Below are 27,921 nucleotides of genomic sequence, written 5' to 3'. Positions count from 1 at the left end.
GTGAAGTTCATATAAATGACGTACTATTTACTTATTGTCAACGGGCGTGCGCACGGCATATAGATAATAAAAACCTGTGAAATTGTAGGAGGCAATTTCATACATATATGTACCAATGGATTTAAAACGAAATGCTTGTCACTTTTTGTCATTATGTAAATTTGAATAAGGTGTAAAATAAAGCTATACAAAATTTGTTTGTTATAACCAAATTGTACTTCGGACAACTTGTGAGCACCATGTTATTGTGCACAAAAAACCATGAAAGTCGCTCATTACAAGTTTCTTCCTATCTTTTACGGTTAACGGGATACATATACTGAAGAAACGAAAAATTTAAGGGGGGGTTTAACCCCCTAAAGTGAAAACCAATCGAAAAGACAAATTATTTCTTGCATAACCCAATGCCCTCTATAATATCACAAAATTTCATTAATATCTTAAATACATACCTTGTTTGTAGTATTGGCACTAAAATTATAAGGATTTTAAGACCCCCGAAAATTGGGCCACTTATTCTTATGTATACACCTTGCCTGTGGTGCTATTACAAAACTATTCCCTGTACGTGCCCTTGCAGTTGGCAATGTTTATACCCCGGCTGTACGTGACTCATATACTGAGTTATCGGCTACGCGGGTGAGATGTTTTATGACTCATATGCTGAGTCCTCGATCTCGTATGGGTTTTTTCTTTTTTTATAATTTTGCAATAAATATTTTTGATAGATTGTCGATAAATCTATTGAAGGAAAAAGAAAAGATGAGCTTCAAGATACGTATCTTATTAATTTCATAAAAATTGCACAAATTTGTTGTTTATCCTTATTACTGAAAACTATACTATCACATATATAAGTAAATCAAGTATACTTATTCTTTACAATTAATTAAGTACGTAACATATATTCTTGCTTATGTAAATCATAGTATACAACACATGCCACATGTTAGAATGGGATGTCTAAGAATCCTCAGTCATTTGCATGTGTACAATTAACAAGCGGATATATCAAATACATGCTTGTAACACTTAAGAATATGTTTTTGCCCATACAGGGGTATATATAATAGTTTTTTTTATCGTAGTTACTTTTTTTTAATACTGAAAGCTTTAAGACAAAAACATTAAATATAACATATAATGAATCAGGTAATGCTTTCATCCTTGAATAAATATTCATTATAATCTTAAATAAATTATTTCACATGAACAAAATCACTGATACGCATCCACACGAAGGAAACGTGTGCGTTCAAGAATGAAGGCTTATCGTAGCACATTTTTCAAGGTTACTGCGATTTGTATTAAACAATTTAGGGAATGACTTTAAACACGAAACAGTACAAAAGCGAGGATATAGAGATGGTTTCTGACTTTCCGACAAAACGGCAAATATTATTTAAAAGTTTAAATCGTTTTCATTGCCATTATCATTAGACTCCTTTTTCGCAGCTATCAAATTTTCCCACTGTGCTATAAGGGTGCTCCGACGTCGTGGATTTGGCTGCAAGTAATTGAATTTCTTTATTAAATTAGTCGTAATATATTAGACACTGGAACATAGGATAGGGCTACTTGTTCAAATGTAAGATTTTTACAAAAATTGCATGATAACAAGAGGACACTTGTATTACTATTTTAAAGAAAACAATGTACATCATATTTTCATTTGGACTTGGATAGTCCCACTAGAAAAAGACAACCTGTATTTCAAATACTTCTTACAACACTAAACAGATGCGTTTGAAGCAGCGCCGGATTACGGTGGGGTCTGGGGGGGGAGGGGCTATAGTCCCGGGCCCCAACTTTCAAGGGGGGCCTCGATCTGAGCCTTCCGTTTATGTCACAAAATAATTGAATGAAATTTTGTTTACTGTTTTCCTTTTGAAATAATTAAATATTGTACTAAATGCAGAAATAAATCGGATATTAATATATAACATAGCATTGTTCGTTATAATCAGGCGTTTGTTAGGATTAAATGATATTTAATTTTACTTAGAATAAATTTTAATTTTTGAAGATTTATATATTTTATTGTATGTTGCATTACAAAAATGGTGCCCCCCCCCGCGCGCTTTTCAACGAAGAGACCCTTGAAGGTTTAATATCCCTGGGCCACAAGAAATCTTAATGCGAGCCTGGTTTAAAGTGTTTGCTATTAAGTTTCAAAGACGCGTTCAAAAAATGCAAAAATGCAAATGACATTTTATTTAGAAAATAAAAGTGTCCGTGAAACGTTGTCAGCGGGGAAAAATAATGCAAAAGCGACTAAAGCGTCGTACACAATTTTGTACTGAAGTAAAGTTCGTCAGTGTAGCGTATATGTTAGAAATTATACGAAGTTATCATCGGGAGTGATTCACCTCGTAGAAATTCACTTCAATTAAATACTGAAACGTAATAATTGAAAAAAATATTAATCTCTACGAAATATTAATCTTTGATAATACCGCAGATTAGATACGACGCGTTAGAAATACTTCGATCGATATAGTTGTCTTTTCCAGAAAGTATCTGTACCTTGTGTTTTCCTTTACTCTCTTTTTCTGCTTCATCCTCATTCAGAGTATTGGACGAGGTTCCGCTTCTTAACGAGCTCGAACCGTCGTAAATATCAGAATCATTATCGTATCCGATATCCAACAGATTCGGCTGCGACTTGGCCAGCATTTGCGAACGCATTAATCTAAAAAATGTAAATTGTCAAGGATTATTTTTACGTACGTGTGCACAGACCAGCTTTAGTTGACACGAACAACATTATTAATATAACAATTTACCTCGAGGACACTGGATCCAGCTAGATCCGTTTGGAAACAAAGTTAACTTGTAAATATTACTAACGTAAAATTTCTTTGAATTGTAAATAGTCTGATAAAGTTATCGTTACTGTTTTTTGCATGCATTTTGTGTTCATAGATTTTACAACTGTGTGGTTGAAAATTCTATGAAAAAGATAAGTTGGAAATCTATAATGGGCCTCCTGCACACATTTTTTAAACATCTTTACGAACAGTGTTTTATTAAGCTTCCCGTGAAAGTGTTACAGTAGAACATCGATTATCCGAATTAATGGAAAAAGAAATCAAAAAGTATTTCATCTAGAATATTCACAATTTCATATATGTATAAGTACAAATAAATGGAATAATACCATTTCTGTCCACTCGTTCTGTGATTTAATAATCTGTATTTCGGAGTTTCCGACAATAATACGACGTTCTACTGTATTCCACTTTAGAAAATAAAAGTAGAGAAAAGATGCTGTTCGATATCAAGATTATTTAGTTAGAAGTTAAAATGGTGAGATTTCGTGAGATGATGATGCTGTTTATTATTAATTATTCAAAATAATTTTTATCCGAAATGTTACACTGTACATAATAAATTTACTAACTTCCGGTACAAAACTAATACAAATCGTTTAAAGTGATGGACGGAGCGCCGCTTGAAGCTCTTAAATATAAAAAGTTACATTAGACCGTTTTTCTTTCATCTTCAATTCGAGCAAGAGAAAATAGTTATTAGAAATTGAATTACGCACAGCAGGTGGTCAATCAGTGTATACAACAGTTTTTAAATGTAGTAAAAAATGTCGACCATCGTTCTTTCCGCCATCTTGGAAAATAAGCATCTCTATGATGTTTCTACAACTTCTATAATTGTAGATACACAGTGTACGTATTTCTTGAAGGAAAAACTAGTTTGAATAATACATGATACAAATCCACTAATATCTCACAAAAACTGATGTTTCAACTTACGTTTAGAGACTTTTTTAATAAATGACAATTCTTCATTCGTATTACACTTCACTTTAGCTTAACTTTTCGTTTCCTTATTTATTTTCCTATATAGGGTGTACCAAAAAAATGAGAACCCAGATCAACTTTGAAGGATGAAGTTTTAGTAAATAAAATGTTTGATAGAGAAGTTTTAGGATTTAGAAAGGGGCATTTGATGGTGACCTTGATCATGACATAGGAATCAAATTTAGAGGTCATTCTGAGGTCAATTCGATTTTTTAAAATGGTAATCCCTATGTTTAACACCAGAAATGAAATTCTAGAGGTCCTTTCGATCCAAGGATGTGACCACATATCTGTACGTAAAATTTTCCGTTCTTTCCATTTTTAGTGATAAGAATAGGAGTACCCATTTAAAAAAATCAACGTCACCATTAAATGCCCCTTTTTAAACCCTGAAACTTCTCTATCAAACATTTTTTGCTAAAACTTCAACCTTCCCAGTTAATGTGGTACACCCCGTATATAAACGAAAATTCTTTCATTTAACTATGCCGTAATATCTATAACAGCATAAACTATCCAATATTCACATTTATTATCACAGAATCTTCATCAAAATTGATTCCCTTCGTCTTTAACTCACAGACAGTGGTGCCTGTGTCCACATCGGTTCGAATACTCAAAAGCTCCATCTAACTCATCAATTTACAAGTCTAATTTAAACTAGGAGTTGTTCATATTAAGTGGTATAAAAAGGTACTTTTTCTTGAAAGATTGCGTTCAAAGGCATGTCTGTGCGAACGTTAAAACCATCCGCCTTTAACTATTCCATAGTACCGAGAAATTACTCAATCAGCACTCTTTGAAACCATTTAGTACCAAAACCTTTTGTAACTACCGTTTTAACAACGAACACTAGAATGTGAAGTAATAAGTAATGCATTTTCTAGAAGAAAGGGTTTTGTGACCTCACAGGGTTAAATACTCCAAATCCGTCGAATCCGCACCTGAGTTCGTTTTCCCGTTCCTTCATTTCGTGCAGCTCCTTTTGGATCTTCTCTTCGACTGGAACGTATCCCTTTCTAACCGGCGGTTTCTTGGGCTCATCGTCCGGTTCGAGTTGAATCTCCAAATTTCGATTGAACGTCTTGATGCTCAACGGGTTCAGCGTGATGGTGGGTGTCATGGGTGGCGTCAGCGTGTTATTGGCCGGGGATTTCGGTTTATAGATCTTTCCCCGCGTGGCGAGAAACCTGGGCAACCGATACCGATACATATTGATGGTATTCGAATAATTCGATACCAAAGTACTCGATAGAAAATATCGAAGCTTCAGGTACTTGATATCAATTTTTCGATATCGATACTTCTTGCAGCGATACCGAACCAATACAAGTACTATACGAAGATATCGATACCCGTTTGATATCTGTCGTAATTATCGATACCCATTCGATACTTCACATAACTGTCGATACTCATTCGACTATTTCACCAAAATATTAACCTCTTAAAGACCGAATTATTTTTCGAAAATCAGTCAAAATTTTCCGAATTTTTTCTAATGGATTTAGAAAATAATCATTATGGTCAATAACATATCACGATAAAATTTAAACAATGTAGTATTTTAGAAAATATTGCCCCTTTAAAAACTTCAAAATCTCACAACCGTACTTACTTGTTCGTATGAAAAATGGTAAGATATAGAATTGTGAGATAAATATACGTTGTTTATTGCAAGGTGAAAGTTTTTTTATGACGTAAAACAACAGAATATGATTGAAAAAGAAAAAAATCACACCTAGTCGCACGAGTGTACTCGGCTTAGCATAAATTCGATTGATACAGTAGAACAGTGTTAATACGGGGTAAAGGAAATCTGACAAAAAATTGAAACCGTGTAAATACGGTTATGGTCCTTAAGAGGTTGATATCCGTTTGATACTACTTCGAAAGTATCGATACACGGGTAAAAATATGCTACATTTTTCGAGTGCATGACGCCCCAGTAAATGTGGAACCAATAGAAATTCGTTCCGCGTTAATCATTTTCACACATCTTTTGTTTAGTCGATAAAATATATGCAATTCCTTCGACTAAGATATCAATATTTTGGCGAAGTACCAAATGAGTAATAATAATAAAAGATATTAAATGAGTATTGACACATTTTCGAAACATCAAATGGGTATCGATAGTTCCGTAGAAATATCGAATGGGTATCGATGCTTACGTAAAAGTGTCAAGACGAGTATATACCGATTATGTTTGATACCTATATGTTTGACACTATTCGATAACGGTATTAGATATACACTTGAGGACTGGAATCGATAATGGATCATTCCACGAAGAATAAGACACTTTTTGGAGTAACATTTCGGATTTTGTTGACACTTAGATATGTTGTAATCTTTAATGATATATAAACGTATTTCGAAGGATTTTTGCAAATTTGAAAAGTTGTTTGAAATATAGTGTCAGCCTTTTTTCAGTAAATCATAACTATTGAACTAACAAACTGATCAAAATGAGCTTTGTGGGTGCTTATAGTAGAGACATAAAAGTACCGAATCAATATTACTTCAGTTAAAAAAAATATTTTTCAACCATTTATTTTGCAATAATTTTAAAGAAATGTCATTTTATAATAGTAGGACTCAATTGAAAAATTTGGTAAAAAAATGAGGATAGAATCCTATTTAGCCTCTTTAACAAATTTTCACAAATATGGACATTTCTTTAAATTGGCCATATGAAAATTAATTGAAGTTAAAGGTGCATCGAATCACATCGACACGGGTCCTGCTATTACAAAATTACATTGCTTTGAAACAATTGCAAAATAAATGTATAACAAATATTCTTTTCTAACCGAAGTAATTTTTATTAGGTACTCTTATGTCCCCACTATAAACACCCAAAACGCTCATTTTGATCAGTTTGTTAGTTCGACAGTTATGATTTATTGAAAAAAGGTTGACACTATATTTTATGAATTCTCAACAATTTCTCAAATTTTCAAAAATCCTTCGAGATACGTTTATACGTATATCATTGTATATCATTGTATACGTTTATATGTATATCACTAAAGACCACAACGTACCAAGTGTCAACAAGATCAGAAGTGTTACTCCAAAAAGTCTCCGATTTTCCCGTGGAATGACCCTAATATCGATTCGGTGTTCATTCTGATCGGTAAGTACCTGTGCATCAACCCCTTCTGACTGGGTGTCGTGGCGAACCGCAGGGGCGTTGGTGTGGTTCGGCTCGATATCACTCCGTTCGTCATCTTTGGCGTGAAGGGTGGCGTGGTTTGCGTCAGACTGACCGCCTCCAGGATCTGCGGTGTGGACGTTGTCCTCTTCAGTTTACCCGAGGCCAAAGCTTGTGGCATTCGACGCACCTGCCCGCGCACAAACGTTACTGTATATTTATTCCACCGAAGTTACCATTTCATCTGCCGGGGGAGAATTTCTCTTCCGCATCGCCGATCGACTGACTTTGAACCGCGCGCGTTCCCTCGACGCGACTGTCTGACGCGCGGAAATTCATAACCGACCTTCGCAAACGTTATCGTACCATGGGCATTGACAGCGAGTATACTACACTCCGACGATTTGTTATCAGGGACAACGGTCGCGTCACACAGGTAAAGACGGCAGTTCCACGGAACATCGATATATTGTATTTGTCCGAAGTGATCGATTGATAAGATAATTGCGGATAGAACACGTTCGTGAAATGCAATAAACACGTTGAAATGGTGGATTCATGCGCCCATTTCCAATTATTTTAGTCTAGAGTGTTATTGTTAAAATTAAAGTACTAAATCATAAGACTTTCTGATATCTGTTTTTTACACACATACAGACATGGCCGTTCCTGGCGGGAGTGCAAAAGGTGCCCCCGCACCTGGGCGGCAGCAGACCGTTTATTATATGTGAAATTTTGACTAGTAAGAATAGTAATCAAAACATTTTTTTATGATTATGAAGATTTTAGATAAACAGATTTTAGTCAAAGTAATTTTAGGTATATGTGGTCTTCGTAACACTACTCGCATACGAGAATGAACTATCTTTATGGACAGTGCAAGATAGCATATGATATTTACCCATATTTATTAGATTAAATTCGTGTAGGTAATTAATGGTCGTTATTAATTTATCAGTCATAACATCGTTATTACAAATATTGTATGTTAGTTCTGTGCTTATATGTGGAATAAAATATTCACTTTAAATAAAACTATTTATTTTTTAAGAATCTTTGTTTCACTTTATGAAAATAAAAATTAAAAACTATTGCTTTTGAATAAGTTCTAAAACCTATGTACACATGTACATATATAGACATAAAAGTAAACACTGCATATCAAATTCTTTATTAAATAATAGTCAATACGGGTGGTGATACTGTTTGTGCACCCAGGCGGCCAACAAGCCAGAAACGGCCTTGCATACAGAGTGTCCCGAAAATCGTGGTACAACCCCGGCCTGGGGGTGATTCTACGAGAAAAAATAAGTCAAAAAAGAAAAGAATACATTTTGTTCGTCGCAGGCATTGTTTTCGAGAAAATAGAATTTGAATATTAATTTTAAACACGTGTATTCCGTCATGGTGGTGAGTAGAAACGGAATGCAATGAACAGACGCACTAGCCAAGTTCTATTCAATTGCACGCGTATCCAGCCGATTTTCAAACTCAATTAAACTCGAAAATAAAGCTTTAAATAGAAAAATGTTATTCTTTCATTTTTGACTTATTTTTGCATTTGGAATTATTACCTGAATGGTTGTACCGTAATTTTTGGGGTACACTGGGGAGTAAATCCATCTGCAGACACACTTTCTAAAACCTACACTCTCAGAAAATCCAGAAAAAATCGAGTTTTTGAAAGGTCTAGAGAATACACCGATTCAACGAATGCAAAGCTGATCGGCGGTATAATGTTTTTCCCGCGGTAATAACTCGTTAGTTCCGTTCTGTTTAAATAAATCGAACGAAAACTAGGCTTTTACACCGATAAACTCAGCCCCCGTGAAGAAAGTATTTATGCATGCAGGATCGTTTCCGAGAGGCATTCGTCCAGCAAGAGAGGGAGAGAAACTTGAGACGGTTCGCCGTAGAAGTTGGTGTACCAATAAGTACAGCTATGTTTGTAATCTTATATCTCACAATCTTTTCACGACTATGTTCGCCGGTATTGCTTTATCGTTAACACCTTGCGAGGAGAACAATAATTTATTTTTACGGTATAGATGTCCAGATACCGTGGACACTAAGTGCTGATAATAGAAAGTTGACGTTGCTGTTTATCCTGTGATGCATGAATAAGAGAATAAATAAACGAGATAAATGATTATCTCGGAAACGGGAACTTGTGATATATACAAATTTTACTCTACATTTTATTTTCGTTTTCGTACATAAATCAATTATCTCATCATAGTATTATTTTCTAGACCCAGTGTAAAATGTCATTTTTATGTGTAGGGGAGACCAGGGACGAATGTAACAGCTTTTATAAAACAAATGCGAATTAATCAACAGTCCTCTCCTCCCATCTGTATACACAAATTTCATCTGTCATCCACCTCAATTGTCGCCAAGACGCAGCAGTAAGCGGTTTTCCTAATGTGACTACCCTATTGAAATAGTATACCAAAAGTAAGGTTGCATTATCTCTTTCAATTGTGTATCTTTTTGTTTCAGTTCCGTAAAATCCTCCGAAAGGCAGTCTGTTATATTAAATAATTAATGTATTTTCAGGTAGATATAACATTTTTCATGATGATAAGTTAAGTTTGCAATATAATAACGTGTTTATGAGAAATAGCACTAGTAGGGACAAAAGTAACAAGCTGTTAGTTTTGTCCCGATTTAAGCTGTCAACTTTCTTTTATGCCCTTTTGTTTTCTGGGTACACTATTTTAACGATTAAGGGATTAAGGATCACTTCAGAACACCAAAACTATTCGTAAAAGGAAGACAGACCATGGGCTGGTTTCTGCAAAATTATATAAATTAGCTGCAAAAGGGGTTACAAAAAAAAGTATCCCCCAGACAGGCCTCAAAATCGGTTAAACTATGCAACGTAACATTTTTTTGACATATTAAAAGTCAGAAAATTATAATTGTAGAAGGTCAAGCTGGCCTACCTTCTGTTTGTTATTTGTCGACAAAAAAGGTATTCTGAAACGGAGAGGAAATAGTTTTGCAATATTATTTGTTATATTTGTCCGCTATCAATTACGGTGTGACAATAAAAGAAATAAAAAATTGGCTTACGAGTTGGCAATAAACTATGAAAAATTTATTCCTGACTTCTGGAAAAAAATAAATGTTAATACTACGTACATGTTTGCATTTTTAAAAATTTTTAACATTTATGTTAATTTTATGTTTATATTCATCTTTATATTTATGTTTCATTTTATTTTTGTGTCTTTCTATAGACTAAATAAAAATATCATTTAAAAGCATATTTTCTTTTAGTTGTCTTTTTCAATTTAGATACGGTGTTACAATCACCCCTAGGGGTAGGGATAAAAGTAACAAATGAGTAATTTTAAAGAGAGTCTTATTTCAAAAAGCTGGTATCATATATTCTAAATTTTAAAGTTTGATTATATTGTCCAATAAACAAAGTTTTTCGTCGAATAAGATGTTTTTTTAAATTCTACCGTTGTCTGTCCCTGTTTGTCCCTGGTCTCCCTTACCTTGGTATCGAGTGTGTAGTGATTTCAGCCGACAGATTTGTGTCATAACGATCCAAGGAAGAAACGATCCAGCCAGTTGAATCAGATCTAATTTTTCGACCGAGAATTCCTGTCACGCCGCTAACAAGATTGAAGCAACGTCGCGAATCTTTAAATCAGCAATCGCGTATAATCGTCCTCGCGGCTCATGGACATGTACACTACCGTCCAAAAGTATTCGGACACTTTTACCTTCTCTAAAACAAAAATATATAAATATACTATAAATGGAACTTTTCAACGTATCTTTCAGATGTGTGCAGCAGTGCATTTGATTGAATTTAAATCACTAAATGGAAGAAATTAACACTGCAGGAACGTTCTTCTACTATAATGTTTTCGAACATTTAAAGTGAATTTTCCAAAATCTACAGTACACTATACAATTATCAAATTTAGTACATGAAAACTATAGGTGCCGCTTAAACGAAGTAAATATATCATGAGACCAGAAACTACAGTAGTTAAGAGGTAACGCCTAGTCAGAAAACCAAAAAAAGGCTCAATTTTTTTTTACAACAAAAATTTCATTCAAAAATGCATATATTCTGAAACTTATTGTAGTGTTTTTTGTACCAAAATATTAAAAAATTAAATTCAGAATTCAAAAATTCTTCATTTAGTAGATGAATAATTGGTTTCTAATAAAAACTCTTTTTTTTAAATTGAAAAACGAAAAGTTTAAGCATCACAAACCCCTATTTTTGCGTTAAACGGCTGCCATTTTGTCCACAATCAATCTTTTGAAAAACCCTTCGTTCACGTCCTGAATAAAATGATATATTAACAGAATCGTTTTAAAATTTCAATTTCAGATGATCCAGTTCCGACAAGTGGTGCTCATCGCAAACTGTCTTTAAAAAAACAGCTTCCAGAAGAGTGGCTGTTGCTCGTTCATTTTTTAATATTTTGGTACAGAACACACTACAATAAGTTGCATAATATATGCATTCTTGAATAAAGTATTAGTTGTAAAACAAAGTCTTTAAAACCGGTTAGTGATAAAAAAAAATTCCCAAAAATCGCCCTTTTTGTTTTGCTGACTAGGCATGAGCATGATCCCTTCCCAAATAGCACAAAAGCGTCATATGTACATTCGGAGGATGTCCCGAGAAGATCCACATGTCCCCCCTACGTTCTTGTTAACCCTTGTGTGGGCAACCAAAAGATTCACGGTTATTAAGCAATTGGAATATCCCTATTCTGACATATTAGATAAACATAGATAATATTACATTCATATTTTTCCGAAACTTTTAGTTATCTCTTCCTATAATACATCAAATGCTGTTTTAGATAAGGACATAAAAAATTGCGAACAAAAATTTAGGAATGGGTAGGTTGTCCACACAAGGGTTAAGATCTTTAAAGGCCTTAAGAAGGTCCCATTTACAAAGTGGAACATCCTGAGGACGTCCTGTGTCAACATTCTCAAAACGTTTTCTAAATGTGTAAAAGTAATATTTTCTGTACTTTTTGGAAACGTTTAAAGAGTTTTTAAAAACGCTATATTAATGTCTTAAATAGTGTACAAGAGACGTTTCCCAAATGTTTAAAATTACGGTCAGATTTCATTCTGCGCAAGGCGATAGAAGTTACGTTAGATTGGTTTGTATATAATAAATAAAAGATTAACTTTTCTGGGATTTCCGAGCTTAGTAGAAATTAGCTCAATTCCTGTTAATAAATAAAAGGTTAAATTTCCTATAAGTAATTATAATGAAAACATAGGTTTGGGGGATTAAATTGAAAAAACTACTTCGAACCATTTCATTGCTGTTGGTGTCGATAAAATTTTTCAAAAAATCGTGAATAGATACTATGTACATAACTGGCTTGTATTATTGCAGGTGAAAGACTATCAATAATCGAGCACACTATTTCCTACTCTGCTACAGGCAAGGATGGCTACAAACCGCTTGTTATTTGTATTTATTTGCTAGAAAGTACTGTTATGACTGATCACACCGTTCAGTTTCCTAGTTGGCGAACAGCTCTGCTGCCTACAGGCGTCTACCATCTGCTACGTTGAAATCTACTGCCGCAACGGATGGGGATTCAAAACCGTGAAATATTCTAATTCGTTTACAATGTCAACAACGTCAATGGGTCGTTAATTGTATTTGAAGATATTCCTGATCAGAATTTATCAAGAGTCTAAACACACTTATTACAGACAGAAGATGTACAGCTACTCGATGCGTTTCGCCCTTTAAGTAGAGATAAACCGATACCGTCAAGGAATCGATACTTTTATTCATAACTTGCATCGAGAAAAAGTATCGAATACTACTTACAAGGGAAGGCACGTAAGTGTCCCCTTCCGATTTTGATGAAACTTCGTAGGTCTGTTAAGCAGTCAAAAATAAGGGATACGTATTTTTTTATCGACTGAGACGCGACTTTAAGGGATGAAACCACCCCTCGAAGTTTCAACCTGAAATTTTTTTGTTATAAACAAATTATATTTTGTACAATTTGTTAGCACCATATTATTCTACATAAAAAACCGAAAAACTCGTCCATTAGAGGTTTTCATGTATCTCCTCTGGTTTTCGAGATAGTACTTTCGGGTCGAAACTTCGAGGGGTGGTTTCACCCCTTAAAATCGCGTCTCAGTCGATAAAAAAATACGTATCCCTTATTTTTGACTGCTTAACAGACCTACGAAGTTTCATCAAAATCCGAAGGGGACACTTCCGTGTCTTCCCTTGTTAGTATCAAAAGTATCGATACCTACATAATTGTATCGAAGGAAAATGAATACAAAGTTCTTTTTCCTTAATATAATACATTTTAACCAGAGTCGAGCAGAAATTTATTCGAATAATACATCGTGAAAACCTGCAGTATCTAAGAGTGTCATCCCGAGCTTCAAACAGTTAATAAAATGAAATAATTGTTTGTCAAATGTCGACTGATTCAGGAAGTATTGTTTTGTTATAAAAATTGGTATTTCCACGTTTAAACGATTAAAAATAACGAAATACTGTTTGAATCTTTTATTCGTTATTCGAAACACCTTATCTAGGTAGTGAATTTGCCCATCTCTGACTTTAACGAAGATATATTTTATTAATAAACATTTATTCACAAAGACATATTTTCTTACCGAACATTTACTAGCAAAGTAATATAACGGAGGACAACCACCTTCACATTAGCTTTCATATCGATTACTCGACCCACTCGATATGAGTATTTATTTTCGATACCGAGTATACAGGGTGTTCGCGATAAATTGGACCAGCGTTTGTCTCTTAAACAGTAAGTAATTCAAAAAAATGGGAGAGGAAGAATTTACAGTATATCGTACTGGGAACACGATAACCTATGTCAATTTTTGATATTTACATTATTTTTCGAGAAACAAAGATGTCCTTCAATTTTTTAAATGGAATATTGTATATTTTTTAACGTCATATGAATCCGCGGGTCAAGACGAATTCACTCATATGTAACACAATCACTTCCAAGTACATACAAGGTCAGAAAGGAAAGAAACATGTAGATTGAACATTTCTTAATATTGGATTTACTGGTATTTTTTTACTACAAATTGATAAGACTACATATCGTATTCAATATGACTTCCATTAGCAAAACTGCATTTCTGAGCTTTGTTGATTATATTCCTGGTATTTACATACCAATGCTAATGTTGCACTGGATATGGATGCACATGCGTTTTTTATTTTACAATTAGCTTGTATATCGTTTAAATCGATTGACCATGTATTATAAACAATATCTTTAATATGACCCCATAAAAAAATCCATGTGTGGTCCTCTTATTTCCTACCTTGTGTGACCTTGGTAGTCATTGTGTTAGGCATGAGTGAATTCGTCTTGACTCACGCTTTCATATGGCATTAAAAAACATATAGCATTCCATTAAAAAAATTCAAGGTCACCTTCGTTTCTCGAAAAATAATGTAAATATAAAGAATTGATATAGGTTATCGTGTGAAGTTCTGCCTATTCCATATTTTTAAAATACTTACTGTTTACGAGAAAAACACTGGTCCAATTTACCACGAACACCTTGTATATCGCAACCGATAGTATCGATACTAAAAATACTCCGTATCGAAACCAAAGTATCGATTATTTACTTGTATTTACTTGGATCGGTTCATTCCTACCTATAAGGACTAACCTGAGGTGGTTTTACTCTTTCTTTCGATCGTTCAACGACCTTGAACACGGCCGACACAAATGTATTTGTATGCACATGCACGTTTACCTGGCCCGTGTGTATGGTACACGTCGTAGGGTTCAAGCGTACCTTGGAATCCACCGTCTCGTGGGACGTGGTCTTAATGCTACCCACGTTTCGTAGCTCGTGTTCCCTCTCCGTGACCTCTTCGATCTCCTTCTGTATTCTGTCGGTCGCCTTCTTCAGCTGCTCCAGCCTATGATCCGCCTGCGTGTGCAACGAAACGAAATCAAGTTAACGGACGAATCATTTTTATTTGACCAGACAGAGAACGTCGAAGACGATGTTTAACACATTCCGCGCGTGTTTCGGCTGACTTCACGCCGCCGATTCCATTATACTGTTCAACAAATTTTCACCTTTTTCCTACCTCATAGGATATGTATCCCAATTACGGAGGCTTCAAGCCAGTTCGCGGAATCGTGTATTAACCTTCCGAATGGGAATAGTGTGGGACTGACGCTGCAGACGAATGCAGGGTCAATTTGACCCGTAACTGAATTTCCATTACACGTGGGTTTCAAGAATAAATTGGGCGTAAAATTTTATGTATATTTTCATGTTTATATGTTACATTTACGTATGATCACAAAGAATACCCGTAATGGCTACAGACGGGTCAAAATGACCCTGCATTCGTTGCAGGAGGATTAATGAAAAAAGACTATTACATGAATTTCATATACTGAAAATCAATATCTGTTGCTAAACAATTCCTTTTTATGAAGGAATTTTTTTTTAAATAATAAAATTAAATCTGTGTAATCTATTGAATTAAATAGAAACAGATGTTTTTGTATGTATTACGGAGCCCGGAACCCTTTCAGTAGCTGCAGATGTATTTAAAAAGAAACCACGTGATTGTGTAATAAATTTAATTGATGTAATATTTACTATAATACACTTTTGGTTTAACGAAAATGAGGTTATGGGGAAGACCCACGGAGGCTCCGTATTACGAACAAGATTGAAAATCTCACGGTATTACAGAATTTACTTAAAAGAAAAAATGAAGATGTTTGTAAGTGCTGAATTAATTTTTTTTTACTTGCATTAAACCTTTTTAGGATACAATATGCATTTTATACAGTGAAGATGCTGTTTATAGTTGATTTATATGAAATAGTTCAGTAAGCAATTCTTAAGATTCTGGACAAGAAATTCTATGAAATCACCGAAAGCGTAATGCATATATTTTAATAAATACATACCTATAACATTGTAACATGTTCAAATTGTTGTTTTTTACTTTGAATTTTCTTTATTAATGATTAAATTTAATTAAAGAAATTTGTTTATATTTATTTATACATGTATGATTTGTAATGATGATTTTAATACAAAAGACCGTAATTGGGACACACACCCTAATCGTTCAGAAGAGTTTCTGATACACTTTAAAAGCTGAATACGAATCTACTAGCCGTTTCTTCCCAGTACGTTCAATTGTTGAAAAAATCAATTATTTAAAAAAATTAAAAATGTTCAACTTTGTAGGTGTGTTGTGCTTTCACAGTAATAATTATTCAGTTCCTTTTGACATGAAATAATTCTCTGGACTCTCCCAAACAAAATAAATTTTGGAACTTTGCTTGACACCTTCCTTAGCAGAAAGGTCTGCTCTATCATATGTTACGGTTAGATTTTCTCCTAGACCCTTAGAGTTTCTGAAATAAATTAAAAAATATCAACAATAATTGGTGCGTTTTCGGTGTCCTTTCCACTTTGATCATTATTTAAAGATAGTTAGATATTTATAATAGTAATAGTTCACATCATTTTGTTTGGAAGAATTCAGAGAATTATTTCATGTCAAAAGAAACCGAATAACTACTACTGTAAAAACACACCACACCTCCAAAATTTAAAATTTGCAATTTAAAAAAATTTGATTATTGAGCTCCTGCGGTAGAGCGTAACCAATGTTGCCGCAGACGAGTCAGCTGACTTGCGCACTAATTGACCGGAGTTCTTCATTAATATCTCGTTAACAAAGTCTCAGAGAACTTTTTTGTCTAGGAAATATTTGTTTCAAATTACCCCGGCAATCACTCCTTTCAAGGACTTCCAACTACTTTGGGACACCCTCTATAGTGTGTCCGACGAATGACTAAAAATCAATTTTTATATTTTATACAGTATTATACTAGTAGGGGTCACATGTGGCCCAGCCATCGGCTTTCACGTTCGTCATGCGAGGCTTAGACAGTTCTGTGCTATATGTATACACGTATAAAATCCGCCGTCAATTCAACGAATTCCTGCGAATAAAAACCACTGTCTATCGCCGAAAGAAAATCACATTTCCTTTACCCGGATGATGGGCATAAAGGGGTTAAAGTGTCTATTGTCTTATAACACGTTCCACGGATTCGTGTATGTACCTTCTAGCTACACAGAGTCCACAATCTTGCTCACGAGATTAGTAGAGACCCCACCAAATACGAGTCGAAACAACCGGAAGCTACAGTTTGTTGGCTGAATGAACTGAGTTTCTCCGATTTTTTTCCGCCCGAGAGAACTCTTTCTCAACCAAAGCGCGCGCGCACGCCTGGGATGCACACAATCTCGCGTAATTAGAGAAGCCACTGTGTTTCAGAATGTTCAACTAATGACGGTGCAATCCGACCCCCTGAACCTCAATTCTAATTTCAACGTGAACCGTGCGACCGGCCTAAACACCGGTTTCCGACCGCGATCGCGGTCTATGACCCCCCCTTCCATTTACGATTCTTCTTATTCAAGGCGTGTATCCACGAAAACGGGGAGAAAAATGAATTACGAGCCACGGATACGAATCGAATTCAAGGCTACCGTCGACGCTCGTCGATCGTCCCGCTAACGGGAAACGAATTCCAAAAAGCTGTAGGCTGCACGCGCGATCGTTATGCGATCGTCCGTTCGACGGCCGTCGCCATAGTGGGATAGAATCGTGTGCAAACAGCGACATGGACGAAAATTTCACTTTCGGATTTTGATTTTTTCAACTATCTCAATGTAATCCTTGGACATTAACGAACAAGGATTCGCAAAGAAAAAAATTGTGCAAGTTGTTTATAGCCTGGTTTTTCAACGATTTGTGCGTACACTGTTGGAGGCACCTATTCTTTGAATTAAAACATCTATTTGAATCTAAAAAAAGGGTTTTTTATTTATATCATGCGATTGTACACATATTTGGCTACTGATTATCATTCCAAAATTTGGAATTCGATGATTAGTTTTTGAAATTTTAACCTTTTAAAAAAATTCTTACGTTTTTGTTGATATTGTAAAAAATCCAAAGAGTTCCAAAAAACTATCTATGCTACGTTAATGCCCAAAGTTTCTACTTTAAGAAACTGTAAAAACATTCTGCATTAACTTGCGGTCATATGAATAAATGGTGTTGATAAATGGTGTCTATAATGTCGTTTGCCAAATCAATTTCCTTCCCATTTATTTAAATACGCTTGTGGAATTTGTTTCACACAATTTTTACAATTTGGTTATTATACAAATGATATGGAATGTTTCAGACGAACTTTTATTTTATGTATCACCTTTACATCAATTCGTTTCTCCATTTAGGGTATGCTATAAATGCATAAACATCCGTAGTTTAACTATTATATGCATACAAAGGGTGTCTCAAGTCGGGGAATGTAACCGGGCAGCAAGTAATTCTAAGAAAAAATAATTCGAAAAAAAGATACAAATTTTTTTCGCTTGAGGTTTTGTTTTCGAGAAAATTGCTGAAACGCGTGGCTTCATACTGGCAATAAGTAGAAACGGCTTGCAATGGACAGACGCGTTAGCCATATCCTATTCTACTGTCCGTGTATTCAAACAATTTTCAAGTTCGATTATGTTAATACCAAAGCATCACTTGAAAAAATTTGATTCTTTTTGTCGACTTATTTTTTTCTTATAGAATCACCTTTTGTATAGTAACTGAGAGACACCCTATATGTACAATAGAGAAATTACTCATTTATGCAAGTTGAGGATGATAGAAACGTTCTGATACGTTCTAACCAGTAAGAAATACCGACATACGATGTACTTCATGCTGTTACTGATGTTATGATACAGCTAAATGTAGGGTCATTTAGCCGAATATATTTAAAAAAAAACAACAAATCAAAGTATAATAGTTAATGGGGTCGAATGCGAATGACGAGTTAATTTGTCTTTCTCGATAAACAGGTTAAGAGACCTTATGTAGTTAACAGTAATCACATAAGACGGTAAATAACTTCTTCACCGTTACTATCGTAGTGATCAATAATACTAATGGGTATACTCAAGCCGCGAGAAAGATGCATAAAAAGTGCACATACCATGCGTAATAGATTGATAAAAAAAATGAATAAGTGTTTCCGTTGAAATGAAACGAAATCTAGGTGAAATTCGTACAATAACAAATTTAATTCAATCTTCCATTAACAAAAGCGACCAACATTTTGAAATGTTAAAGTAACGTTATGTAATTGATTGCACTCATAAATTTATTCCCTTCTGATAAAAGTTCAAATGATCCATGTTTATATGTCACTTTTCCTTACTGTCTCCTCTCGATTATCGTTTAGCTTGTTCTACACGATTATTGTCCAGGCATTATCCCCACACTAGGAAGGTTGTAGCCTCAGGCCCCACTTTGCAGAGGGCACCAATCTAAGCCTTCCATTTATGTAAAAAAATTAATCGAATGAAATTTTCTCTGTTTCCCTTTTGAAATAATTAAAAGTCGCACTAAATGTAGAAAAAATCGAATCATAGTTATTAAAATATAACGAAGCATTGGTAGGGAGGGAAAGCCTGCGCTTTGGGCAAAAAACGAATTTATAAGGGTCTGAATCATTTCTCCCTATATGATTATTGTCCCGGCGCGGACTCAAGTTTGGGACAATAATCGAGAGGAGTCTGCATTTCTGCATACATATATTAGGTATACCAATAAGTAATTCACTACAGTTCCAATATGGCTGCGATACATTTTAGATACAGAATATGTTCCTAATCTTCTGTTTCATAAAAGTGGCGGAGAATGATGGGAACAAATAACGAATACTATTAAAATAGGACAGGTACTTGAAATATTTCGAAACGAATGCAGAGTTTCACAAAAAATAGGGGTCTACTTATTGGTACACCTAGTACACTGCATGACATCATTATAAAATCATCCTAAAATTTGCAATCTATATGTATTATGGTTAAAATAAAAACGAGCCACTTTGTTCTAGGGAATATAATCTATGCTTTTCTGGAGAAACGTTATTTCCCAACACGATTTCAGACATGACATTCTTGGTTCATTTTTATTTTAATCACAATGGGCACAGGAGAATTGAAAATTTTAGGGTGGTTTTACAGTTATGCCACGCAATGTAGAAATCTGACTGTGTCGTCGAACAGACTAAAGCCAGAAAATCCTGGTCGCTGGTGTCGTTTTTACGACCGAGTTATACTTCCGGTAAAACGAACGCACAATGTCAATTCCTCAAGGTGTCCTTTCATTTTCACTTCACTTCCAAAAAAGACAAGCCTCACTTTCCTTGTCCAGTAAGGACAGTTATCGCGCGATCACAACGATACAAGGCTCTTCCCTTCTCTTGTTATATACGTGCACACAAATTGCGACCCAAGTATAGATTATTGTTTTTTTTTCTGGTACAATTTACTAACCCTTGCAATGTCGTGCTCGATAATAGTAATACGATGCGACTGGTTTCGCTGGAAACTCTGTTGCGTCGTATAAACGAATTATTTAACGCGTTATCACCACTGGCAATTTTTAATCAGGTTTTATCAATCGATATCAGGACCGATAGCTATTCTTTGTTTCAAAACCGCGTGGTCGAGAGGGAAAACTGCATCGACAACATTCCGCGATCGATTTTAATAAGAATATTTCATAAATAGAACGTATCATTCCACTTTAAATCTGTAGGTGGAATCGAAGCAAAGGTCAATTTTGTTATCGATCGATGAATGGTCGAAACTATTCCCTGTAACAAGCGTTTTTTGTAGGATGTTTGGATAACAGTGATATCATCCAATAAGGAAGAAACTCGATGATACAATAGCTTTGTTTCGTTTATATTTTTATCACTCAATGATAAGGGATCATTCACTTGCATCATTTCGTTAAATTCAAAATAACAGAGAACTCCAATGGTACGATTCACTATTGTTTTGAGTAGCATATTATCCACGATTTCTGTGTATTCGTACCTATACGAGTACGATCGTGAACTTTAAGGTATTATTAAAGTGGTGTAAAATGAATGGCTGATCATCATTTAAGTCAGCAACATCATTTGAATTCTACAAAGCCTAGTCTCACCACCTTACAGAAATAAATAAAACAGACTTTACATATTTTTTTAATTATGCCAGGAACCAATATAGTAACTTTAACATGTTCAAACGGAAATTTATTTCCCAGCGACCCTGTATTTTGAAAAGTTTAACTACATCCATTTTTCATGGAACCATAATATGTAATATAATAATCATTCATAAACCTAACACATTCAAGCAAGGCAGAATAACAGAATAGAATTTCAACCTGTTATATTATTCGGAATGTATCTAACCAATTTTATAATTAGGGTGTTCATTGTATTCTTCCATCCACTTTTCGAACAAATTGACCGTGAAATAGACGTCAAAGACCACGCGCCTCAGAGACGAATTTGAATTTCTATTTCACTATCACAAACCTAGTGGACAATTTTGGAAGTTCTAGCGTTTGAGAACCTTCAAATGACAGTATAAACGGAACATTACTTTCAAAACAATAGCGAAAAATAACATTCAGTTGGTTATTACAAGGGTTACAGAATAGTCATTATCGGATTACTAATGTCTGAGACGAGTCGTCTGTAGTTAAAGGTTAATTGAAAAATTAAGATCATTACCAGAATTCCATCGGTTAACGCTCTCAGTAACCTTTATGACCCCTCGAGATTGCTCCGACGCTCATGTTCATACTAGGGATATTCGATTCCGATTAGATTTCTCGAAAGATCGATTCTTCTGGTTAAATGTTAAAAGATCGAATCAATTCTCTGCGGCTCGATTCTTTACTCTAAAAATCGAGAACCGATTTTTCTTTCTTCAATTTTTTGTTCAAATTTTACGACTTGACTATTTAATTACATATGTAGATATGTGTGTATCATTCTCCTTATGTCAAACACACGAATTTGCAAATTTCTAGTTTGCGGTTAAGAATTGGTATAAATATCTTTCTGTAATTTTAACTATGTATATGCCAAAACGATTGGATCTGTATGTAGCAATGCAATAATGATAACATTCTTAGCTCGCGTAGAGTGATACAGTTTAATATCCATAGAATTTACAAGAATAGAGTTTAAAATTTGTAAAATTACACATACATGACTTTGGCATAAGCAGGTGACATATGTATATATATATGTATGTGCCGATGACTATAAAAGTAGTGCAAGTCAAAAAATCCCCAAAAATGGATTTTTTCTTATTTTATATTACACTGATTTGTATTTCAATATTCTAAAGAATATTCGAAACAAAGAATAAACGACACACCACTTTACATACCTTCAAAAAACGAAATTAAAGACTCAATCTAAAAATCCTAAAAAATTATCTGTGTATATATGTACAACTATATCAAATTGTATAATAATTATATTAATTTTGTACGGCTTTTAGATCGATTCTTGCAAAATCGACTCTTTGATTTCGATTTTCTAAGATAATCGATTCTCATGATTCGATGCAGAACCGATTCCCGAATCGATTATTTAAAAAGGATCGAACATCCCTAAGTCACACTACAGACCCACTTATAATCTTACCTAACACAAGAACACCCGACGATCACTGAACATCCTTCATTACGTTTTAACAGTGTCCCCGGAGACGACTCGTGATTCGACGCACGCGTATCCTATAGGGGCGCAGGGAAGCTCAACTGACAGAAGGAAACAGGCGTCTCTTGGTCGGCTCAAATGTCCCCCGTCTGCACTTCCGCGTAGGAACCGAATTATTACAAACTTGAAACGAGTCTCCACGTAGGGTTTCGCCGTCGAAGCAGCAGTCGGCAGCTGTGTGGTCGGCCGTCGTCGCGGCCAAGAATGCCGCTCATTGAAAACTGAATGCAGCGGGGTCTAGTACGGCTGCTTAACTGTAACCCGTGCCTGTTTCCTTTCTAAAAAAAAAAAAAATGGGCCACGGATCTTCCTGCCTCTCCTTCCTTCGGACCACGTGACCCCCCCACCCCTCCCACCAAAAGTACACGGCGGTTGACCGACTTAAAATTCCATCTCGATGACACACTCGATTTCGATCAGGGAGGAGAAGGGATGACAGAATTTCGAGGCTGTTTCGGGAGCCATCCGGCGGGGTTTATCCCGTGATGAATGGCTTGAAACAGGTGAAAATTGCCGATAGTCCGTCTGATTTGCACGCTCGATTAGGCACGCGTAATTGATTGCATTATGGGGGCATTTTAGACGGCAGTTCGCGGTTTATCGATTTACCGCCAGAGATCGCGGGCGTAACTTTATGCGAACGGTACCGAAATAATGCAGAATTACATACTGCATGTTGCAATCACGATCGGTTGGTAAATCGGCTGCGGAGTAAAAAATTGGGTCGGGATTTGGAGAGTTAATGGTACGGAGTGTATAGATTGCCGGTAGAGAATTTTTGAAGGATATATTACAGTGAGGGACAAAAGTATTCCTACATTTCGGACAATTGTACATATGTACGTAGATATTAGTGGTGTAACTAAGCTTTGTTTTCGGTGTATTTGTATCTACGCGTGTACTGCACGAATATTGAAGTGTAATTAATTATATAGAATACAGTTCATTTTATCTCATTCTTACTGTAGAGGCGCTCATATCCCTCAGTTTATATCACATTAACCTGTTAACCGAGCAGGACACGTTAGCTGGTCATTTGTATTCGATTTCACCTTTTATGGGTGTGTAATGAAGCTTTAAGTGTATCATAATATTTGTGTTAATATGAGCTACATTACATTCACGTTTGTTGTGGAATAAGCTGCGTCAGATTGTCTTCGATTATGTCTACAGCAGAGTTGGGCAAAATGTAATATAATTACAAAATTTAAGTTGCAATTACAATGTAATTGTGATTTTGTAATTAAATTACATTTTGCCCAACTCTGGTCTACAATAAATCCTCGATGAGTGGTCACAGGCTCCTCGGCACCGACAATGAGAGGTGCTCAGATGTAATGCTGACTTTTTAATGAGGTTTGGCAGAGTGATAGAGCTTGGAATTCTGAAGCCAATGGTATTTGTTTCAGCCACATATAGTCAGTAATTTATTAAATATTCAATGTTCAGTGCCGAGGAGCCTTCAAACGCTCATCGAGGATTTACTATATATAAGTGTGTGTGATATCATTCGGTTAATAGAGGAACGTTGCTAAGAAGACTACGAAGCATTTTGCAATTTTTCGTTAACGTAAACCATTATCCAACTATATTCTCAGTTTTAACGCCGTCAAAAGTGTATTTGAATTAATTTCAACTCCGAATCAGCATTTCGTCAATAAGGTCAAAAAAATGTACTCTTGTCAAGACAACAGGAACTTAGAACACCTGTAAATCTCTTAGTCCTGAAGCAAGAATTTTTGTTAACTATAGCGAATCGTGCTATGTTAATACAATAATTTTAAACCGAGATTTATTCTCTGCTTCGTACCACCTAATACGATGACAATTGAAGTAATTTTTTAATCGAACTTAAGATAAAAATATTTACTGGGACACCCTAACACGGTGCGCACCGTCATCGTTAGAAAACGTAACAGCTGCCTAGCTTTTGTTACATACGGCGTCGAAACACCTGTCAAGTCGCTTTAGAAATGAGACTAACCATCCGAAAGGCAACGACGACCCACATACCATATACGTAATTAAGTTTGAACAGCATCGAACGCAGCCAAGGAACGCAAAGTACGTGTATACATATATGTATACACGTGATAATACGCTGGGTGCGATAATTACGTTCTGCGACTGGAATTTAATGAAATATTCAAACGCGACCAATTCACCGGAAACACCGTGGAACACACTGTCTCGGGCTCGATCACGAGCTGCATACTGTTTACCAGGTGTAAAAAAAATTACTGCAGCACGTACCTAGACACTTCGAAAAATTTACGATACCGGTTCCCCCATCACGAACGCGTACAGCCACGCTTAGCCAGCCAGCCAGTCACGCGTTTGTATTTGGATTATGTTTGTCCACAAGCCGAAGCTCGCCGGGCGCTATTAACCACCGTTTCGTCTGAAACTTCCTCTTGCCAACGTTTGTATAGCATTATAATGTATATTGCACAGTCAGGCCTACCGAATGTGTCCTGAACAAAAATCTTTTTCCTCGAATTCGTTAGATACGCCGAGGATATTTCAGAAAGAAAAAGATGTGTAGTTCCTCTATAATTCGATTCAGACGAGAAAATGGATTTTCAATAGAAAGAAAAAGAGCAAATTTGGAGTGTTCAATCGGAAACTTTGTTATAACGAATCGAATACAGTAAGAGTTTCGGTCCACCAAAGTGTGGAAATTTTAACTTTCTATGGAGAATCGACGGGTAAGCATTTAATACATATATTCCCAAATAGAAAAAATCATGCATGTGAACTGATTTGAATAGCGGTCCCGACCAGTTTTCGAGATCACCGCGTAACACACACACACACACACACACACGCACGTGTGTGTACGGATCCGCGTTATTTTTCATTTTGACACTCTACTCCCAAGCAATTAGAGATCGAGCTCTTCAGATAAACGTCCATCGGGGGACCGTGACATCTTTTCTAAGACACTTTCACAGATAATTTACGGTGGCTCGTTATGAGATACGTCGACAGTCGGAGAAGATTAGAGACTCCGGTCGACGTCTCCGATCATTATCGTCCGAAAGCTACGCGTGGCCCCACGGTAATTTGCATCGTTCGGGCATCAATATTGACAGGACCGACAGGTGTGTTACACGCGGCCGAAATAGAATCCCAAGGCGCCACGCGATCGAAGAAACGGAACCGATCACCGATCGGGAACCGCGTAAATAAAATATGTATACACCCGGTTCGACAGGATTCTTCTGCGTCGCTCATCCGTTTCACGTTCCGTCGTGCACACGCGCTCACCTACCTCCATTTTCATCGTTGCCGCCCGAGATTTCACGGAGACCACCAACTGAACTGTTTTCACCGTGTAACGGCCACTGATACGGATCGTCAAACACGTACAAACCGGGCACAATTTCGATCGTCTTATCTGATCGTGAACGTAGACCGGCTAACGTACGCGTATCTATTATCATGCCCGCGCGTCGTACAGGTTACGTCACTCGCTGTGATCGTTCCGCGGCGTGTATGTATGTCTCTTGGTCCCGTGAGGCAAGGTGTACGACCGGAGTTCCCCTTCGGAACAGGTCCCCGAAATACAACTGGTCGTAATCACCGCCGGAGATGATGCTTCCTCTCTCGTCTCCTTACGAAACGACGACGAGAACGTGTATGTATTCAAACCGATTCCGGCGCAGCAGTCTCGACCGTGTCCCATTCGAGTGATTTCAACGCCGGTTCGCCGCGCGTGGATTTGTGCACACACACGAGAGAACCACCCTGAATCGACGTTTACTGCGACCAGACGCGCCCGCTTGGAGTACGACACACGACTAAACCTGACTAAACCAGATTGGCGGCTGTGGCTCATGGACGAAAAGGTAGGCCGGGTGTTACACACGCGATACCACCGAGACGTAGGTATACCGACCGGGTGGATTCTTTCGAAACTCTCTTATACGCACTGAGTCCCCATCGTAAGGCCGACGGACATAGGCCGTTTGCCTATCTACTCGTGCGCTCTCCGTTCGTTCTTATAATTTTACGCGAGACCCCGGGGGAGAGGTTATAATCGAGACGCGGCCAGAGCCCGTTCAGCCGTTCGACGACTGCCATTTTACCTTGCGTGACCTTGTTGTTACCCGGCCGTTCTCCGAACAAAAGCAACAGAACACCGACGACGACGACGACGACGACGACGACACAGCGCGATGCATCCCGACAAAGCTTCGTTCCGATCGTTATCGGCTGTATAAGTACGGAACCGGGTCAGTTTGGACCCGAGTGTTAAAAACCATATCTAACTCATCGATTTGTAAATATAATTTAAGGTAGACGTTGTTCATATTTAGTCATTACATGCATATTATGTCATACATAGTATAAACAAAAGAGGTGTTTTTTATTTAATGATCTCGTTCGAAAGTACGTTTAAATAGAAGGAAACATGGGGTTTCAAACGGACCAACGACACCACTGTCTCTACGAACATTAAAAACGTCCGTACTCCGAGGATTAACCCCTTGGCTTATAACATCGAGTCAGACTCGTGATGACGATATCAAAATGGATTCAACAAACAGAAATATTATTCGTTGTCTTTGAGTCAAAGTGAAATACTAGTTTGCTGATATTAATATTTAACTTTTAGAGTAAATGTACAATTGCAATAAGTACACGAATTTCTTTTGTTTCCGGGGAATTATTGATGATAAGGTAATTCTGCAGACTGCAGACATCAAGAAAATCATACGGCAAGGGGTTAAGGTGATCCTTCTGTGAATGCTTTCTGAGTTTCTCAGAGGTATGTACTTGTGGCGCGAGTACTCGAGAGAATCTATAGTCTTTTGATAAAGTTTTTATAATTTGCGTATACGTATCGTTTACTTTTCTTCCTTAAATCTGTAGCGTACACTAAACATATATGTAGATCTGATGGTGTATGTTGTCTTCGATCTAATATAATTTTTACATGTAGAGGGAACTTTTGAGTAACCTACTTAGTCGAATACTTTGGTTGCTCACTACATATCAATATTTGAAATGTAGTGTGTGGTGGATGTACCAGTAAAGATAACTCATAGTATACGGGTGTGTACGTGCATTAGAAAAGACAGAATAAGTTTATATATAAAGAAAAGCAAGTTATTAATTTTGATTGATATTGCCCTATTTTGTTACGCTGTGCATTGGTAAATAATGTTTATTTACTAATTGTATTTTTTCTGTTTGATTTAATTAATCACATTTTTCCAATTTTTCAAATTGAAATATATACGTTATAGAATGGTATAGA

General features: G+C 36.2%; 1 protein-coding gene across 1 annotated transcript; it reads right to left on the bottom strand.

Moving 5' to 3' along the window:
- Positions 1-1,272: 1,272 nt before the first annotated feature.
- Positions 1,273-26,712, bottom strand: LOC107193529. Its single transcript, XM_015582995.1, has 6 exons — positions 25,930-26,712; positions 14,815-14,952; positions 6,969-7,168; positions 4,763-5,008; positions 2,527-2,692; positions 1,273-1,507 (listed from the first exon to the last, which is right to left on the bottom strand). The coding sequence occupies exons 1-6, from the start codon at positions 25,939-25,941 to the stop codon at positions 1,403-1,405; spliced, it is 867 nt and encodes a 288-aa protein (XP_015438481.1). The 5' UTR covers positions 25,942-26,712; the 3' UTR covers positions 1,273-1,402.
- Positions 26,713-27,921: the final 1,209 nt, after the last annotated feature.

This window comes from Dufourea novaeangliae, unplaced genomic scaffold (genome assembly GCF_001272555.1).
Source record: "Dufourea novaeangliae isolate 0120121106 unplaced genomic scaffold, ASM127255v1 scaffold6, whole genome shotgun sequence".
Classification (NCBI taxonomy): Eukaryota; Metazoa; Arthropoda; class Insecta; order Hymenoptera; family Halictidae; genus Dufourea; species Dufourea novaeangliae.
Note: the sequence above shows the minus strand (reverse complement) of the source record. Positions and strands in the feature narration are given on the sequence as shown.

Excerpts from the sequence above, each read along its gene's own strand:
- LOC107193529 (XM_015582995.1), bottom strand. Across the intron at positions 5,009-6,968 it reads CAGAAGGGGTTGATGCACAG|GTTTCTCGCCACGCGGGGAA; the intron begins GTACTTACCGAT and ends TCGGTTGCCCAG. Across the intron at positions 1,508-2,526 it reads AGAGTAAAGGAAAACACAAG|CCAAATCCACGACGTCGGAG; the intron begins GTACAGATACTT and ends AATTACTTGCAG.